At 39.1% G+C, this 19,072-nt stretch overlaps 2 protein-coding genes across 2 annotated transcripts in view; one reads left to right on the forward strand and one right to left on the reverse strand.

The window, feature by feature from the left end:
* The first annotated feature begins 1,212 nt into the window (after positions 1-1,212).
* si:dkey-110c1.10 (unconventional myosin-Vb) lies at positions 1,213-16,965 on the forward strand. Its single transcript, XM_057325114.1, has 35 exons — positions 1,213-1,243; positions 2,147-2,253; positions 2,493-2,661; positions 2,933-3,077; positions 3,162-3,318; positions 3,409-3,552; positions 3,648-3,729; positions 3,817-3,924; positions 3,999-4,111; positions 4,879-5,147; positions 5,258-5,339; positions 6,268-6,408; positions 6,550-6,675; positions 6,761-6,844; positions 6,923-7,054; positions 8,313-8,410; positions 8,490-8,576; positions 8,691-9,011; positions 9,131-9,287; positions 9,375-9,614; positions 10,492-10,701; positions 10,809-10,902; positions 11,121-11,275; positions 11,722-11,889; positions 12,040-12,140; positions 12,234-12,354; positions 12,457-12,565; positions 12,700-12,819; positions 12,923-13,074; positions 13,885-13,974; positions 14,332-14,467; positions 14,564-14,858; positions 15,548-15,722; positions 15,804-15,884; positions 16,007-16,965. Exons 1-35 carry the CDS (start codon positions 1,213-1,215, stop codon positions 16,166-16,168), a joined length of 4,962 nt encoding a protein of 1,653 aa, XP_057181097.1. The 3' UTR covers positions 16,169-16,965.
* The window catches only part of unc13a (unc-13 homolog A (C. elegans)), a 37,945-nt gene continuing 35,430 nt past the window's right edge, over positions 16,558-19,072 (reverse strand). Inside the window, exon 45 of the mRNA XM_057325115.1 lies at positions 16,558-19,048. Within this exon, the coding sequence (XP_057181098.1) occupies positions 18,760-19,048 (289 nt within the window). The 3' untranslated portion in view covers positions 16,558-18,759. The remainder of the gene's footprint in view (positions 19,049-19,072) is intronic.

Here is a 19,072-nt window from a genome sequence, read left to right on the forward strand (position 1 = left end):
GGAGTGTCCAACGACAAGTTGATGTACATAGAAGGTGTAAAAACACTATTATTTCGTAATAAAAGGCAGTTATTCATCCATCTAATCCCCTCCTTTCTGCTAGCTTAGTCTGATGTGATTGGTCAGTTGGTCTAGTCTGCTGTGATTGGTCTACCTCAAATGAGGTTCACGAGCTACAGTGTTTGGGGGAGAAGAGTGAAGTTTTCGCAGCCAGTCCTAGCAAAACGTAGTCGGGGATTATATGTAGTGACGTAAATCCGCGGCAGTTCGCGAATCGGACTTGGGACGATTCGTTTGCGTGATTCAGAGTCGACTCCCTTTTTTCCAATCCAATAACTTTGTTATTCATTCACCTTCGGTTTTACAACTTGGCAGACTGCTTACATTCATACACGGCAATATTACACACTCCATGAAATGTCATTTTTATGATCTCATGTTATGTACTCTTTAAATGATCCTTTCTATAAAATAAAAAGCATTTCCATGGTTCCTTGTAGACATACATGTACATCATTTTAAAATGACCACTTTTTCTTTAAAACTGATTTTAGCATTGCATTTACAAATTTATTCTGTTTAAGACGCAAGTTTTGTATGGTTTTAAAGGAAGAGTTCGCCCAAAAATGAAAAATCTGTCATGAATTACTCTCTAGTTGTTAGTCTCTATGAATTGGCTTCTAGTTGTTCCAAAACTGTATTTCTTTATTTGGTAGAATAAAGACATTTGGACCCCATTTACTACAATAGTAGGAAAAATTGTATTCAAAAGTGTAGTAGAACTGTTTGATTCCTTACATTCTTTAAAATATCTTCTTTTGTGTTCAACAGAACAAAAAAATTAAAGTAATTTTTCCTACTATGGTAGTCAATGGGGTCCAAGAACTATTTGGTTACAGGCATTCTTCCAAATATCTTTCTCTGTGTTCATCAAAACAAAGAAATTGATACAGATTTACAACAACACGAATGTGAGTAAATGGTGACAGAATTGTTATTTTTGGGTGTCCTATACTTTAGCTCCTTTTATACTACGCAGCCTTTACAAGGATTAACCGTTAACTTACCATACAGTTATAATGCCTCCATCCTTAACAGAACAAAGGGCAGAGGGCCCGTGACTCTCACACACACAGAAAAAGTGAGAGAACCGAGCTGTAGTTTGTTTTCTTTAGTCTGCCAAAACACAAATACACTTGCCAAATTGGCCCGATGGCTACCACAGAGCTCTACACGAAGGTAGGTGTATTACAAGATTTTTTATCTGTTTTATTAGATGGCATTTTAAGCATTGTTCAACTAGAGAGCGATAAGATAGTTTTGTCATTTTTTCTCTTCAGAAATAAAGCGTGTACCAATCAGACAAACTAAAATATTTCCTCAAATGACTCCATTTAGTATATTGTTTGTATCGCTACAAATCATTTATCAGCGAGAGAGGAAAGCTGGTGTTAATGTTTAATGCTGTAGTGAGTGTATATATGCTGATGAAGAACATGAAGTATCACAGGCACATGAGCTGGTTGTGACACCTGTGACAAAACCAAACATGCAGACTATGGGTGTCGCAAAAAATCAGTACTGACAATATTGGTTATATTAATATAATTATATTATATTAACTGTTATGATTATCAATACTAAACATACAAAACATATACGTGTATTTTAAGTGTGATTCATTGATTAAAGACAAAACAAAATAAACATGACTTTGGCTGCTAGTATTACACTTTACAATAAGGTTGTATTTGTTAACATTAGTTAATGCATTAACTGACACGAACTAACAATGAACAAGACTTTAACAGCATTCTTAGTTCGTGTTTATTTTAACATTAACTAATACATTTTAAAATCAATAGTTGTATCTATTAACTTTAGTTAACGCACAATGAACTAACATGAATAACCGTGTTAACATTAACAAAGATTAATACATGCTTAGTTCATGCATTTACCAAATACAATCTTATTGTAATGTGTAACCCTTTAATTTTGTCTTTCAATAGTAATCACGTTGTCATTGTGAATTTTTACACAAAACTAATTAGCTATGTAAATTATGAGTTAAAAACGTTATGCATCAGAAAATAATTGTTGATCGGAGTCAACGATGTAAGACGTTTGGTTGTTTCTCAGGGAGCATGTGTGTGGGTGCCGGATCCAGACGCCGTGTGGGTGTCTGCTCAGCTTCTTCGAGACTATCGTCCTGGAGACCAGCAGATCCTGATCCAACTCACTGACGGCACGGTAAGATGCTACTGTACACGCACCTGTTTACTTAGACATACACGAACTTCTATTATTGTTAGTACAACATTGGCCCTCATTGACTTCCATTGTATGGACACAAAACCACAGAGACATTTCTCAAAATATCTTCTTTTGTGTTCCAGAGAAGAACGAGTCATATACATGACAGAATTTTCATTTTGGGTGAACAATCCATTTCACTTTTTTAGTAATTCATATCTCTATTCTTCAATAAGGAGACGGAGTGTCCAGTGATGCCTCCCGCAAGTCTTCCTCCTCTTGGAAACCCTGATATTTTAGAGGGAGAGAATGACCTCACGGCTCTGACTTTTCTCCACGAGCCAGCTGTACTTCACAACTTGCGAGTGCGCTTTCTCGACTACAGTAGCATTTATACTTACTGTGGTGAGTTACAGTACAAACAGTGGCACGCATTTTTACATCTACAGCCCAATAAGCTCAATTTTACAGGGTGTAAAGTTCACATCACTGAAATTCAATGACCATTACTCACCGTTATATTGGCTACTGTAAAAGAACATGCATGGACAAAATGCTGAGTTTAATTGCGGAATGTCCACAGCAAAATGTTTATGGATTCATTCTATATTAATATAATATAATGCTATATTCAAATGTAACGTTTTGAGATCCAACCTCTTTCATTATGAAACAGGAATTGTGTTGGTGGCCCTAAATCCTTATGAACAGCTGGCCATCTATGGAGAGGAGGTCATTGATGCATACAGCGGGCAGGACATGGCTGATATAGAGCCTCATATCTTTTCTGTGGCCGAGGATGCGTACCGTACCATGATCAGGTCAAGATCAAGAAACATAACCAGTTCATTTACAACTAAGTTATGTGATGGTTTCATGCTTTTATATGTATATACTGTATGTAGGGAGGAAAAAAATCAGTCCATCATAATCAGCGGAGAGTCAGGTTCAGGAAAAACAGTATCTGCCAAGTTTACAATGCGTTACTTTGCTGTTGTGGGTGGCGCGGCCCAGCAGACCAGCGTGGAGGAGAAAGTTCTGGCGTCTAATCCCATCATGGAGGTATTGGACCTCTTATCTGACCTCTTTGCTTTGCTGTTTCAGGTTGTAAAAGGTGTTTAAAGATATATATGGTCATTTTAACCTCTGCAGGCCATTGGTAATGCAAAAACAACCCGAAACGACAACAGCAGCCGTTTTGGCAAGTATATTGAGATAGGATTTGGGCACAAAGGGGATATCATTGGAGCCAATATGAGAACGTATTTGTTGGAAAAATCTAGAGTTGTTTTTCAGGTAAGTGCTTAGTAAGACGATGCTTACATTAAAAATGTCACATGCATCTGTCTCATTCAAGTATTTATATACATTTTCAATGTTTTTAAACACAGGCAGCTGAAGAGAGAAACTACCACATTTTCTATCAGCTTTGTGCCTCCGAGGATTTGCCCGAGTTTAGGTCCCTAAAACTTGGTAAAGCCTACATTTATGTCTAACAAACACTTATTTATTGATAGTTGTGTTTATTTCTGTTGAACGTTTATTGAACGCTTTGCTTAGATTCTGCGGAGAACTTCCATTACACCAACCAAGGACGAAATATACACATTCCAGACACAGATGATGCAGTTGAACTAGAACGCACAAGAAATGCTTTTACTATACTGGGTATGGTAATGTACACCACAACATCAATACAAACCAGAACGTTTTTTTGTCAAGTAAATGGTTTATTGCTGCAGGAGTGCAGCCTGACCAGCAGATGGAGATATTTCACATAATGGCGGCGATTCTTCATCTTGGGAACGTCAACATACAAGCCAGTGGTCGTGGCGGAGAACGCAGCTACGTTGACGTACGTGTGGCTTTTCTCAAATTGCGAAATATCCTGAATTAGCATTTGCTAACCCTGACTAATTTTTTATGGTGAAGTACAAATGTGGAGCTCTTGGTGATGTCACTACATTCAGAAATATATAAAAAAATCGTACAAATTAAAGAGCAATATAGAGCTTGTTAATCGACGTCACGCCTCGTTGAATGTCACGCCATCTTGGGAGGATGGCTGCTAGGGTGATCAATGCAGTGTTTTGTTTTTCTTGTTTGATTAGGAAATATAACTTTGGTAGGTCGGTCTTCCTGTGTTAAAAAACTGCAATAGCATTACGCAGAGTTGCTCAGTAAAAGTCCATGGTTCTTTCACTTTCGATTTCTCCATATATCAAACAAAACAAGTAACGGTACATATCAAAACAATATTAGCAGTGGCGTATTATCCTCCCAAGATGGTGGCGCCACTGCAACATGCAACATAGGGCGTGACGTCAGCTTCACGTTCTCTATCAAGTGGCTACTTGTTAGTTTGTTAACACCTAGCATATCGTCGCTGTCCAAAACCTCGGATACTCCAAATTCATTGTTTTTCAGGAAATGGAAAACACTGTGCTTTTTAAACGATTTAATACTGTGTTGTCAAAGTTGACAAGCAATTTGTAATACTTTTTTTTGTTTAGGCTATATATTTGCCAAAACACAGTGAGAAACATAAAGGGTGACTAATAATGATTTATGGCAGCAGCGATATGCTAATATGGAAAACGTTCTCATCGATCGTACTGGCAGGCCCATGACCGTTCTCTGGCCATCTTTGCCAAGCTTTTGGGAGTGGAAGGTGCTCAGATGGCACAATGGCTGTGCCACAGGCGATTGGCGGTGGGTGGGGAGATGCTGGTGAAGCCCATGACAGGACAACAGGCTATTGAGGCGCGAGACGCTTTGGCTAAACATATGTATGAGCAACTGTTCACGTGGACCGTACAGAGGCTCAACTCATCTTTAAGAGCACACAGGCAACAGCCCAAGTCCTTTATAGGTGTTCTTGATATATACGGGTGAGAGATGAATAAATCTATAAAAGATAATAAAATGAACTGAAAATGGATAAAATTACAAAACTTTTGTACGTAAGGTTGAAGGATTGATCCTTTATCTATGTTTATAGGTTTGAAACTTTTGACAGGAACAGTTTTGAACAATTCTGTATAAACTACGCCAATGAGAAGCTACAGCAGCAGTTTAACAGGGTATGTTTGATCATTTTTTCACCCTCATGTCATTCCAAACCTGTATGACTTTCTTTCTTCTGCAGAACACAAAAGAAGATATTTCGAAGAAAGTTGGTAACCAAACAACAATGACCACGTTTACTTGGACAACAATAATCCGATATTAACACGATTAATACTCTGATTAAGAATGGACCATGTAAACAGAGCTTTTTGATTAGCTTAATCCGTCTAAACTCATAATCGTAGTAAACACAAATCGAATTAAGACGGGTGGAGTACTCCTATTTTAGTCGCATTATCGAAGTGCGGTATAGAACATGTACACAGCTTAATCGCACTATTACCGGCGCGTAGGAACTTTCGCGGCACTTTGAGACAGGTTACACACACGCACGGCAGTGGACAACCGTTTCGTTTTAAGGCAAACAACATGGCTTTAAGCAAGAAAGGACATTTTTGGTCCGAACGGGAAACAAGAAAGATGCCAACAATTCTAGAAAATAAATGAAACACCAAAAACTGTATGTGGTACCATGGCGAAGACGAACTGTTTGTTGATACATGAAATTATGGAGGGAACGTTGAACGGCGTCGCTTAGGGACGTAATGGCGTATGCCATTAATCGAACTATGTAGTGTAACATACATGCAACAAAACGGGAACATGAAAGGTATATTCTTAAAGCAACTCATGTGAAGAGTATCACCTTAATCGTAATATTAGCTTACTCAGAATAAGGCAAATAATTCGATTACTGACGTCCATGTAAACGTGGTCATTGACTTCCATTGTATGAACACAAAACCATTCCTCAAAATATCTTCTTTTGTGTTACACAGAACAAAGAGTCATATACAGGTTTTGAATCACATGAGGGTGAATAAATAATGACTGAATTTCAATTTTTGGCTGAACTATCCCTTTAAATCTGTTTTTCCTCAGCATGTGTTTCAGTTGGAGCAGGAAGAATATCTACGTGAGCAACTTCCCTGGAACCGCATCGAGTTTAGTGATAACCAGCCGTGTATTGCTCTCATCGAAGGTCAGCTGGGTCTGCTTGATCTTCTGGATGAAGAGTGTAGAGTGAGAAAACGTTATGCTGATTCAGAAACTCCATTAAATGTCATAATATCCCATAATGCACCACATGGGAGGAACACCTCTGCCTTACTTAAGGCCTTCTTATGTGTCGTAGGTTTAAATTATGGTTTTAATCTGTTCTAGATGCCAAAAGGCTCAGATGAGAACTGGGCTCGGAAGCTTTACGATCAGCACCTGAACCACAGCGCTCATTTTCGGAAACCGCGCATGTCTAACTCCGCCTTCATCGTTCTGCACTTTGCTGATATGGTTAGAAATATTTACATGGCATGTTGTAACTTGAAACTTATACTATTTATTTAGTATATTAATTATGATACTGTTTATTTTTTAGGTCCAGTATGAGTGTGACGGCTTTTTAGACAAGAACCGAGACACTGTATTTGAAGAACCCATTAACATTCTAAGAGCTAGTCAGGTATTGTTTGGATAATTTAACTAATTTCTGAGTTGTAGGTCTTGTAATTACTGTTTTACTTTATCATATCTTTTTCAGTCAGAGCTGGTCGCTGAACTGTTCCAGAAAGAGCCGGCAGGGGAGGTCTTGCCCAAATCTTCTCTACCGAACGGAAGTCTGCGCTCAGGGAAAAGAGCTCACCGTGAGCACAAACTTACTGTTGGCTTTCAGGTGAACAAGTTCTCTTGATACCTGTCTGAAAACAAATTTGACTCGTATTTTATAAGGAAAGTTCACCCAAAAATGAAAATTCTGTCATGAATTACTCATCCTCAAGTTGTTCCAAACCTGGGTACATTTCTTTGTTTGGTTGTACACAAAGAATGATATTTGGAAAAATGTTAGCAACTGCGCTATCTGGGGCACCATTGACTACCATAGTAGGAAAAATTATTGTATATTTTTTGTTCACAAAAGAAGATATTTCGAAGAATTTAGGAAAACAAACAGTTCTGGGGCACCTTTAACTACCATTTTTTGATAACCCCAGAAATCTCAATTGCTAACATTCTTCCAAATATCTTTGTGTTCAACAGAATTTATACATCAAGACATTTATACAGGTTTGGAACTACTTGAGGGTGACTAATTCATGACAGAATTTTCATTTTTGGGTGAACTATGCCTTCAATCTACAAAAGAGTAATACTTTTAACTTCAATAGTTTTTGCTCATGCTAATTTTTCTTAATATTTTACTTCCGTTTATTTTATACTTTTATGCTTAATTTATCTACACTGCAAAAAATGACTTTCTTACCAAGTCTTTTTTTCTTGTTTTCCAGTAAAAATCTGCCAATGGGGTTAGAAAAATAATCTTGAATTAAGGTTTACCTTTTTCTTAGTCACTCAATTCAAGATTATTTTTCTTACCCCATTGGCAGATTTTTTTGCTTGTTTTAAGCACAAATTCACAGAAATTTCATATTTTTTTACTAAAAACAAGACTTATTTTCTTAGGTCAGTTTGCTCATCAAGAAAATGCTTCTTGATTCAAGAATGTTTAAACACTTTTACCGGAAAATAAGAAAAAAAGTCATTTTTTGCAGTGTAGATGCATAGTAAAAAAAACATGAAACCAAAATGTACAATATGTGGCTTTTTGCCCATGTTCGCCCATGTTTGTTAGCTCAAAGTTTGCAGTTACATGCTAAACGTTGTTAAAATTTACTTTGTAGCATGTCCAAAAACAAAACAAAAAAATATTGATGACTCATACTGCACTTACCTAATTTGTCCAATCAGATGCTGTATACAGCTACAATGTCCCTCCCCCTAATACAACATTCCTCTGACTAGCAATAGCAAGCAGCAAATGTTCAAACCTGATACGTAAACCAATGCCCCACCCAAACGTCCTGTTTCAATAGGAAATACTAAAACAGATTAAAAAACTTAGTTTTTACATCATATTATGTCTTTGTGTCCAGTTTCGGCAGTCTCTGCAGCTCCTGATGGAAACCCTGAACAGCACCACCCCACATTACGTCCGCTGCATAAAACCCAACGACCTCAAACAGCCCTTCCTGTAAAAAAAAATCTTAACTATTCAGTGTGTTCGTGTCTGTCTGTGTGTGTGTGCGTAATCTCATCCCTTTTCATCTCAGATTCGATCCCAAGCGAGCGGTGCAGCAGTTGCGAGCATGTGGAGTCTTGGAGACCATCCGCATTAGCGCTGCAGGATACCCCTCCAGGCATGTCCCTGATCGGTCTTTACTACCCCAGAGCAAATGTATAATCCTCTCAAGCTTCCCTATCATAGCTCACACATGCCTTTGTTCCTTCATCTCTGACTTTTCCTACTCCAGATGGACGTATGAGGAGTTTTTCACCCGTTACCGTGTTCTGCTGCGTGGGTCGCTTTCCACGGATGATGTGCGGCGCTCTTGCCAGAGAACTCTTCCTGACCTCATCCCTGACCCGGAGCAGTACTGCTTTGGCAAGACCAAGGTCTTCTTCCGGGCCGGGCAGGTTGCGGTGCTGGAGAAGCTGAGAGGGGATAAACTGCATGCGGCGGGGGTTTTGATCCAGAGCTGGGTGAGAGGCTGGCTTCAGCGTAAGCAGTATCAGAAGCTCCGATGGGCCGCACTTATTCTGCAGCGATATACTAGAGGAACCCTGGCTCGCAGGTGAGTTAAAACCTGAATTGCCTTTTATGTAATAACAAAAGTTTTTCATTGTACTTCAATTGTGTAGTTTGTTGTGTTAAGCAGACACTCATTTTGAAGTGCCTACTTAATGTTGTTAGGTTGGCGTGGAGTCTCCGTTACACCCGAGCTGCTTTAATCATCCAGAAGACCTACCGCATGCTTGCTGTTCGACAGCTTTATGTGACCATCAGAGAGGCCACCATCAAAATCCAGTCCTTTATCAGAGGCACCCAGGCTCGACGTATTTACAGACAGGTGAAATGATTTGTTAGATGACAAAGCTGTTTGAATATGTAATGATAACCAATAAACTGATTGATTAACTAATTGATCTGTTCGCAGATGCTGGTAGAGCGGGCAGTAGTTTTCTTGCAGGCGCGGGTGCGAGGATGGCTGGCCCGGTGCAGGTTCAGGCGCATCAGAGGTGCGGTGGTGTTCCTGCAGTGCTGCGTGCGCAGGTGGGCGGCACGTAAAGAGCTGCGGCACTTACGTGCTGAGGCGCGATCGGTGGAGAAATACAGAGAACTGAACAAAGGCATGGAGGTCAAACTCATGCAGCTACAGCTCAGAGCCGATCAACAGGTTGGGAGAATAGAATGATGTATTTGAGATTGTGTATTTGTATGACTTGTATTCGTTACAATATACTGTATACGTATATGAGTAGGGCGGTAGTATAAAATTTTTACTTGAATGAACTTGAATGAAAAACTAATTTATAAATGAGGAGTTCATTTGCAAAAAATGGATAACTCAGTTTTAATAATTTTCATAAATCATGTTTTTTATTGTGCATTGATTTTATTGTGAAAAAAATCATATTTATGAAAATGTATAAAAATGGAGTTATCTAAATTATTAGGGCTGTTAAACAATCACGATTAATGGCATTCAGAATAAAAGTTTGTGTTACATAATATATGTCTGTGTACTGTGCATATTAATTTTGTATTTATAAACATGCATGCATATATTTAAGAAAGATATAAAAATCAATAAGTGTTTATATATAATTTAAATTATATGTAAATAAACACATGTAAATATTTCCTATGTTTAAATGTATGTGTTTATAAAACACAAAACAGTATACAGACATATATTATGTAAAACACAAACTTTTATTCTGGAATGCGATAAGTCACAATTAACCGTTTAACAGCCCTAAAAATGGTACATTTTTTTAATATAATATAAAATTAGTATTTAATAAATACAGTTTTTACTGAAAAATATAAATAAAATGGAATATATAAGCCTTTGTTGCTGTGTCGGTCTAAAAGCAATGTTTCAGAATCACATTGATTATACATTTTTGAAGGGAATCAACCAAATGGGTTATTTCTAGACGTGTCTGCATATTCAGCTGGGGTTGAGAAGCTATTTTAACATTGCAAAAAGTGCACACTTACCCTTTAAATAATGTTATGTAAACTGGAACACGGGTGTCATCTATCAGGCGAGAGAGAGCGCGTCTCTTAGGGAGACCCTGCAGGCCGAGCGAGAAGCTTACAGCTCTGAACTGGAACAGCTGCGCTCCAGCCTTCAGAAACTCCAGACCCAACTGCGGGAGAATGTCATCGCAACTCCCTTGATCACAGAGAAGCAGGAGGAAGAGAGGAGGAGAGCAGAGGAAAGACATGCTCAAGAGATCGTCCACCTTAAACAGGTGAACATTCAGATGGGTGGCTAACATTAGCCACCTCGAGCGTGTCTAGAACTTTTCTTTCCTTGATATCCAACATCTTTGTTTCATTTACTTCCTGTTTATTTTAGGAAATCGAGGCCATCCGAGATAAGAGAGATGCCTTGGAGAAAGAGAAGGATGATCTTGCCATTCATTTACAGGAACAGGAGAAATCTCAGCAGGGTCATTTTTTCATTATTAGTATTGCAACATATAAAGGAACAGCACTGCCTTATAATAATATAAAGAACTAGACTAAAAGTAGAATAAAAAATATTATTATTAAATTAAATTACATTTGCATCATTTTTATTGTTTGTGTCATTGTGGATGTTTGGTCAACTATGGGCTGCATGCTCACAATTTTTGCACCCATGTATATGAATGCGTTTTTGTTTCAGAGAGCCGTCAGCAGACTGTGGATCAGGCCGATGCATCGGTGCGGGCAGAGCTGGAGGAGGAGAGGAGAAGATATCAGAGTTTACTCAGAGAGTTTACAAGACTGGAGCAAAGATATGACAACCTGAGAGATATGAGCATGTTTAGCAACAATGAGGTACACCATAGATAGATGGGTAGATATTTATTATAATAGAATATTTAGTCCTTACTTCAAGTTTTTTTTGGAGGATCTTTTCACAGAAATGCAATATAACATACATAACTGTCTTCAGAGGTGTATAAAGACCTTACATAATGAAGCGTTATGTTTTTATTTCCTTAGAATGAGCTATTTCTGTCTACATACACATTTGTCAAGTTGTTTCTACAGTAGCCCTAAACGGACAAACTGCTCTACATTGCGCGTTTCGTAAATACGTTATCTTATTTGGGAAAGAAGAGAAACTGTGACGACATCTAAGTCCCTGTAAGAGCCAGCGTAGTGCTTCGAAAAAGAGGGGTGACGGGTGGCGTGAACTGTTGGTTGCAATTTGCAACCTCACCACTAGATGCCACTATAAACTGGACCTTTAATGCAATAACGTGTGTCTTACCCTGCAGCGTTCACGTGGACACAGGCGAACAGATTCCACTGTGTCTTTGGAGGCCCTTTCACCTGTCTCCACGCCCTTCTCGAGCTCACCCGTCTTTCCATCGCCCGAGGAGGTCAGGAGAGTCAGCGTGACATCACCTACTGACAGGAGACCCTGGAGCGCCGAACAACCCATGGTACGATTTTGAAACAACAATGTATCGAATCGGCATACAAATACACATATCTATAGACTGAGAGGTTGCGCTCTACCTGATATGCAGGTATACTAAACATTAAAATCGTATTAAACAGCATTATTTTTAACCAAATGGAAATACCTGTAGGATGTCCTAATGGAGAATGTGGGCGTGGCCAAGGACACGGCTGAGAAGATGAAGGGAGAAGATCTCAGACACGCCTATGACGCTGTTCGAGTGGCCAACAAGTCAGTCTCCTCCATTCTCGGACCAAAGCATTTGAGGTCTTATGAGGTCATGGGTGAATTGTGGCAATTGTGTCTTGTGATCACTGGTTTCAGGTTTTTAGAGACGCAGCTGTTGTCACAGAGAGCACAATGGGAGGAAGAGATATCTGCCCTCAGAATGAAACTTCAGGAGGCTCGAGGCAGAGGAGATACGGCTGGAGATGCTGAGATAAAGGTGCTCAATCCACCTTCACCCAAATTCTCACTTTATTGTTTTATTCAGTCATCTCTGCAGGCTTTGTTGAACGTTCATTTTTGTGCCCGTGTGTTTTTGAAGGACCTGGCAGAGCAGGTGGCGGTGAGAGATCAGGAATGTTCTCGACTACGACGCGAACTTAAAGAACTCAAACACACTGTGACGCTCAGGAGAATTTTATCATACGCAGGTCTGTGTAAGTCTTACTATAGAAACGTACAGTAGACACAAAAAGCGTTTGGTACACAAACATGTGCAATCACATTTACACTGCAGATAGCTAATAAGTACGTTGAATGTGTGTTTAATGTTTGTTTTGTTCAGGTCTGACCATGGCAGAATCTCAGGATCCATCTCCGTCCCCTCAGAAGAACCAGATGCTCACCGGACTGCTGGAGTGCAGGAAAAAAGATGAAAACAAACTCATCAAAAACCTGATAACAGGTGAACCATGTGCAAACAACAAACAGTTAGCAAGCAAATTCGCCAATATTATTCACGACTGTTCATTGTGAGGGACAGGGTGGTGATGATTTGTGTGTGACAGATACGCGGGTGGAGGTCGGCCTATCTTTGCCGTCTGGGCTGGCGGCGGGGGTTCTGTTCCTGTGCATACGACAGGCGGACTGTAGTGGGGATCAGACGCGAGTCAAGGGGCTTTGTGGTGCTACTGTGGGCGGCATAAAAAACGCCTTGAAGGTGAGCAACAGACTTGTGTACAGTATAAAACATGTGTTTCCATATTGTGTGCAAATTATACATTGATATATTATACATAGATAGTTCACCAACTATATGATGTTTTAATAATCATTCATTCATTTACACTCAAAACATACATTAAAAATGAGATGCAACTACATTTAAAGGGGTCATGTGACACGGCTAAAACGATTATTATCGTTTGTTTGAGATGTTATGCAATGTGTATACACGATTTAAGGTTTAAAAGCGCTGTATTTTTCACATACCGTGCATGTTTGTATCTCCTCTTTGCCCCTCCTCTCTGAAACGCGCAGATTTTTTACAAAGCTCATTGCTCTGAAAAGCGAGGTGTGCTATGATTGGCCAGTTAACCAGTGCGTAGTGATTGGTCGAATACTGCAAGCGTGTGACGGAAATGTAACGCCTCTTACCATATTTGGAACATCAGGTTCCAGAGCAATTGTACTGACAGGTACGCCCACCTTACTTGCGTGTACATTTGGGCGGTCTTAGCCAATCATACCACGAACTGAGGTAGATTTGTGGGGGTGTGGTTACACGAGGCGTTTCAGGCAGGTCTGGGTGAGCATTCGCTTTTAGATAGAATGCATCTTTTGATCTGACAATTTTTGCAATTTTACGTGTCTAATACATGCATGGGCAACTTATAACACACCAAAGACACAGAAAAACACGTGTTCGCGCCATATGACCCTTTTATATTGAAAGTTTTTCAATATTTTTTTAATTATGCTTAAAATACTTGATATTATTTAACAGCAACTACACTGGTTATTCTTGTAGAAACATGGCAATGATTTGGACATGACTGCTATGTGGCTGAAGAACGCTTACCTGCTCAAAGATCTGCTCCAGCAGCACTCTCCTCGACAGGTTACTCATCTACAATCATCTGTACATCAAATACTGATGTTTTCTTTCATTTCTGTAATGATTTAACTTACAAATTCATGATTTTGCACATTTGTTAATGGTCCAGTGTGCAATTTCTTTGGTCAAAATACTTTATCCTATGCAAATTTAAAACCGACCAATAGCGTATGAATGGAGCAGGATAATGTCATTGTCTGACCAATGGCGAATGTGGAATAGGTTTAAAAACATGTCATATTTTTGTATGTAAGCTTGTTTACATTAAGTTTGGTAAGCTGAAAATAGCTTACCTGTAAATATACTGAACTTTAAGGGTGATAAACACCGTTTATAGATGATTTATATGTTCTCCTGTAGGATATGAAGGGCTCAGAGGAGCTGGTGCCGCTCGTGACAGATGTACAGGAGTCTGTCCGAGCGTTCAGCGATCTCTGTATTCAGGCATATCAGCAACTGTTGTCCATCTCAGAGAGTCGCCTGCAACCCATCATTGGTACTTTCACGCAAACACCTAAACGAGACTTTTATATTTTGTTATCTATCTTGCATGTTTCCAGTATGTAACATACAGTACATTTGTGCTCCTCAGTACCTGCCATGCTTGAAAGCGAGACTATCCCTGGTCTGTCTGGATCATCAGTAAAGCCGAGCAGCGGTCGCAAGCGTGCAGCGTCGGATCCCCGCGCTCCTGCAGAAGGGGCTAGTATGTCGGCAGTTCTGAGGGAACTGGGAGCATTACACACCGCACTGTCCCGTCAGGATCTGCCCTCGGCCCTCCTAGAACAAGCCTTCCATCATCTTATCTACTTGTTGGCCGCCACCACCCTCAACAGCCTGCTGCTGCGCAAGGACATGTGTTGCTGGAACCGTGGCCTTCAGATCAGGTCAGAGCTGCTCTATTCGTCATTACAGATCTTGAAATTCAATTTTAGGACTATAGACCACTTTGGAAGATGTCAACAACGCTGGTCCAGAACTTTCTGTTTCAGTTTTTTAACACTGCACAAATGTTTGACCAAAATACAACCAACAGAACATTTATAACCGAATCAAAATTTTAAAACTTTTTTATTTATTTATGTAAGATTTAAAAAAGGAATCCGGAAGTGCTTCTGGACCAGCGTTTACATTTAGCAAAGTTGTCTATAATTTATAGTTGGATTTATGATCCTTTGAAACTTTGTTTTATTAACATACTTGTTTGTTTTTATTTATTTAAATTCTTGTGCGTTTATTTACGTATTTGTAATTGTCCTGTTTTTCTGTATGTCATTACTGTTTGTTCGAAATTGTTTTCTTTAAAGCTGCTTTGCAACAATCCAAATGTGTAAAAAGTGCTATAGAAATATACTTTTTGGAAACTGTATTGTTTGTTACTGTAAATGACATGATATAATGAAATCGCAATGCAATATACACATTTGAAGAAAAAAACATTCCTTACAATAAGGCAACAACATTTTGTATGCTTTTTTTAAGTTATGTGTCCTGTTATTTATTTACATTGGAAAGGGAGGTAACAGTTTTATTTATATACTGTAAATACTTATAGCTTAGTCATTATTTCTCTCAGGTATAATGTGAGTTTGCTGGAGGAGTGGCTGCGGAGTCGTTCACTGCAGACAGGGGGTGCTGTGACTGCCCTCGAACCCTTGATACAGGTGGCTCAGCTTCTTCAAATGGGTAAAAAGACTGAAGCTGATGGACAAGCCATGGTCAAAACCTGCAACGCACTGACCAACCAGCAGGTGGAGTTGCTGCTATCTTACACATTCAATTAAGAAAACGTTGATGTTTTGAATATTCTTAACTTGTGCCATTTACGTTAGATTGTGAAGATTTTGAGCCTGTATACTCCTCAGAGTGATACTGAAGAAAGGGTGACACTAAATTTCATTCGTATAGTACAGGTAAGGAAATAAACCCTTGTTCCAATCACATGTGATCTGCCTAAAGTATAAGAATGATAGCAGGGGATTTTATGTGGAGTTGCTGAGGGTGATAATGCTGTTTTATATGTGGGGTTTCCCAGGGGCTGCTGAAGGGGCGGTCTGAAGGGCAACCTCCACAGCTTCTGCGGGATGTCAGGCGGGTTTTCCCTGTCACCTTCCCATATCAGCCGCCAGCACCAGTCAGCGCCGCCCAGCTCAAAACCCCAGAATCCCTCAAGATCTCATTCCTACGCAGAATCTGAGGTCATTCGTCTGCTGTAGAACTTCCATTTTTTATTTAGTCTCCCTAATAACTTTACTTAAAATACTTAAAATACTCAAATAAGAATATAAAATGAAATGTTAGGTTAGGTTTTTTATAAAGGAATGCTAAACGCTTTCTACTGATATTCAAAAGAAAAAACAGTTAGTAGTCATAGAAATAATAGTAAGTTTGAAATCAAGTTGTTTAATAAACCCTTCTAGGCTTAGCGAATGCACATTATTCTAAAACCAAAAAAAGTTGTTTATCGTAATCTTTGTTTTAAGTTTAAAAGCGTTATTTTTTCAGGTAATGTCACGAGTCGTTAACTAAACATGCCTCAACCAATCACACAGTGTTAAATGAAAAACTCTACACAAGATGTATTTTATCATCCATTTATTGGAAGTAGAACCGAACCAAAGCCTGGCACGCGTTTTACCTCCATCCCCGATAAGAACGATCATATTTAGAAAACCGAAAATTAGAAACATCTTTGTATAAAAAAACCTCTCATGCTAGTACTCTGTACCACTACACATCAGTAATACATATTTATATATTCACAAGCCTTTCAAAAATAGAAAATAATACCCCAATATCAAAATAAATGACAAAGTAAACAAAGACAACAATCCAATATCACAATAACGATACATGCTGGCACAAGAGAAAATCTTTCCCAACATGCACTGCTTCTTATATATAGTCACTGACTGAGTGTGCATGTCGAGTTATTACGAGCAGTATGCACTTGTTAGTGTACTTGTCTACTACATGCTCATATTGTGTCTTTGTCCTCGTCTGTGAATATCAATAATATTACACACTTCTATTGTCCAAACTTCTATTATTTTCAACCCTGCTGCCCTGTTGGCAAAACTACGAAACAAGAATCAGTGAACATTCATTAATGCTATTTCCTGTGACAGTGACGTTTACGGCCTTTTTCCGAGAAAACGGTTCGTGTTGCTCCGTAATGTAAACAATCCAAGACTTCTAATCACTACAAACTGATTTCGATAGAACAGATGCATAGACGCATAGGTGGAACACAGAAATAGCTCAAGGTGCTTAACATTTCAGTTTGATAAGTGATGCTATCTGGATCATTTCGCTCTTAAGATTTTCACCATGCATGGCAGGTTTGTCATTTAGAGTAAATCCCGCCACAGGAAGGAATGGACATCTTGTGCTTTTCTATTATGGTGGATGGTTTGGCAGTGAAATGGCAGGACTCACCAGCGGTTACTATGGCAACTCTATAGGATTTATTCTCAGAGGTGTGAATGCAGAGATTGAGAAACACAAAGAGACTATATTTCCCATGATGCTTCTTAAAACTTAGGAAATAAATCCGGACAAGTTGGTATAGGGTAGAGTCACATTTCAAGGCTGTTGAAAAATGAAACATTTAAAGTAATCTTTAAACGTTTTGAGACCCGTGAGCTCACGTTTTTTTGCGCTCCATCTATCTGTATTTAAACAGGAACGTGTGCTGTGCGATACTTTCTGAATGACTTCTTTACGTGTGGGTCAGACAGCAGAATTTAATGTAAATGTCTCATAATTTAGGTCACGCTTAATAGAATTAAATTTCAATCCCTATTTTTTTAGATAAACATATAATCAGATTTCACTAAAACAGGCAACTCTGGTGTCTACAAGTATACAAGCCGTGTCAATCCAGCACATACACTCGGTTTACACCATAGTGCCAAAGCGTATTGCTAAACGGCATAGACAGGCCACTCATGCTTATGGATAAATGAACCATATTAGATACACGAAAGACTTGTGAAAGAAAGCTACCGCGAGCCTCTTTTTTATAATCGACTTGTGCTTCTAAAAGTTTGCATAATGTTCAAAGATCTGACCCTTAGGGGTTTGGTCCCTATTAAAGAGCGTTTCTTGAAAGTTAAGTTAGGTTTGGTGGTGAAATGGTTACACACTGACTGGCGAAACAATAACCTGACAATAAAGCACCCTTTAAAGGATGCAGGTATGATCGAAGGCGGCACAAAAAGAGGTTTTTATGTGACATCATTACAGGTCAGGAAATGGCACTGTATGTAGCAACTCTGTCATGTTTACATGCAGCTTGAAAAATGTCAAGGTTTAAATGATATATTATTTTAATATTAATTCTAGAATTTTGATTGAATAAATATTATAAATATAACATTCTAAATAGTATTTTCAGGTTCTATATATTAAGACATGTGTGCTGATACTTTAAATGTTTTGCGATTGTATGAACAAATAGAATAAATATGTATTTAAGGACCGTTTGGCAGGTTTTGTCTTGGAATATGTATTATAAAAGTCAAAGACATCACAAACATCTTTATTTAAGTATTCGTTTCACCTCATGTGCCATATTGTGCTTGTTAGACAAGCAGTTCCCGGCAGGTCTAATGGCAGTGCACTAAGTACAAACATATTTTGTTATGTAAATGATTGGTCATTAAAGTAATAAATCGAGATAAATATCTACCTTGCGTGTTTTTTTTTCTATGCGCTAGTGCAACATCTGAACAACAGGGGGCAGTGTTTTCGCCAAATCTAAAATACCACACGCTAGCTACTTTCCTAGCTCCGCCCTTCTTCAGCAGAACGCTGGTCTGATTTGAGCCTGACGAACTCTTTCGCCACGTCGTCGTTGTTGCGCTGGGAGAGGATCCGCAGTACGGTCAGGCCGGTTTCGTCCATGTGGATGCGTTTACCTAGCGGTAGCCAGCATGCTACGCTGCCTTTTGCCGCGATGTCTTTCAGCTGCAGCACCGCCATGCCGACGGTACGGTCCTCGCGGGCGAAGCAGTAGTCTTTGACGCACACCTGCAGCTCGTAGCATTCCGGACCCACCTCATTACTCAACGTGCTGAGAGAAAAGTAGCAACAGAAG

Source organism: Triplophysa rosa, linkage group LG25 (genome assembly GCF_024868665.1).
Source record: "Triplophysa rosa linkage group LG25, Trosa_1v2, whole genome shotgun sequence".
NCBI classification, from domain to species: domain Eukaryota; kingdom Metazoa; phylum Chordata; class Actinopteri; order Cypriniformes; family Nemacheilidae; genus Triplophysa; species Triplophysa rosa.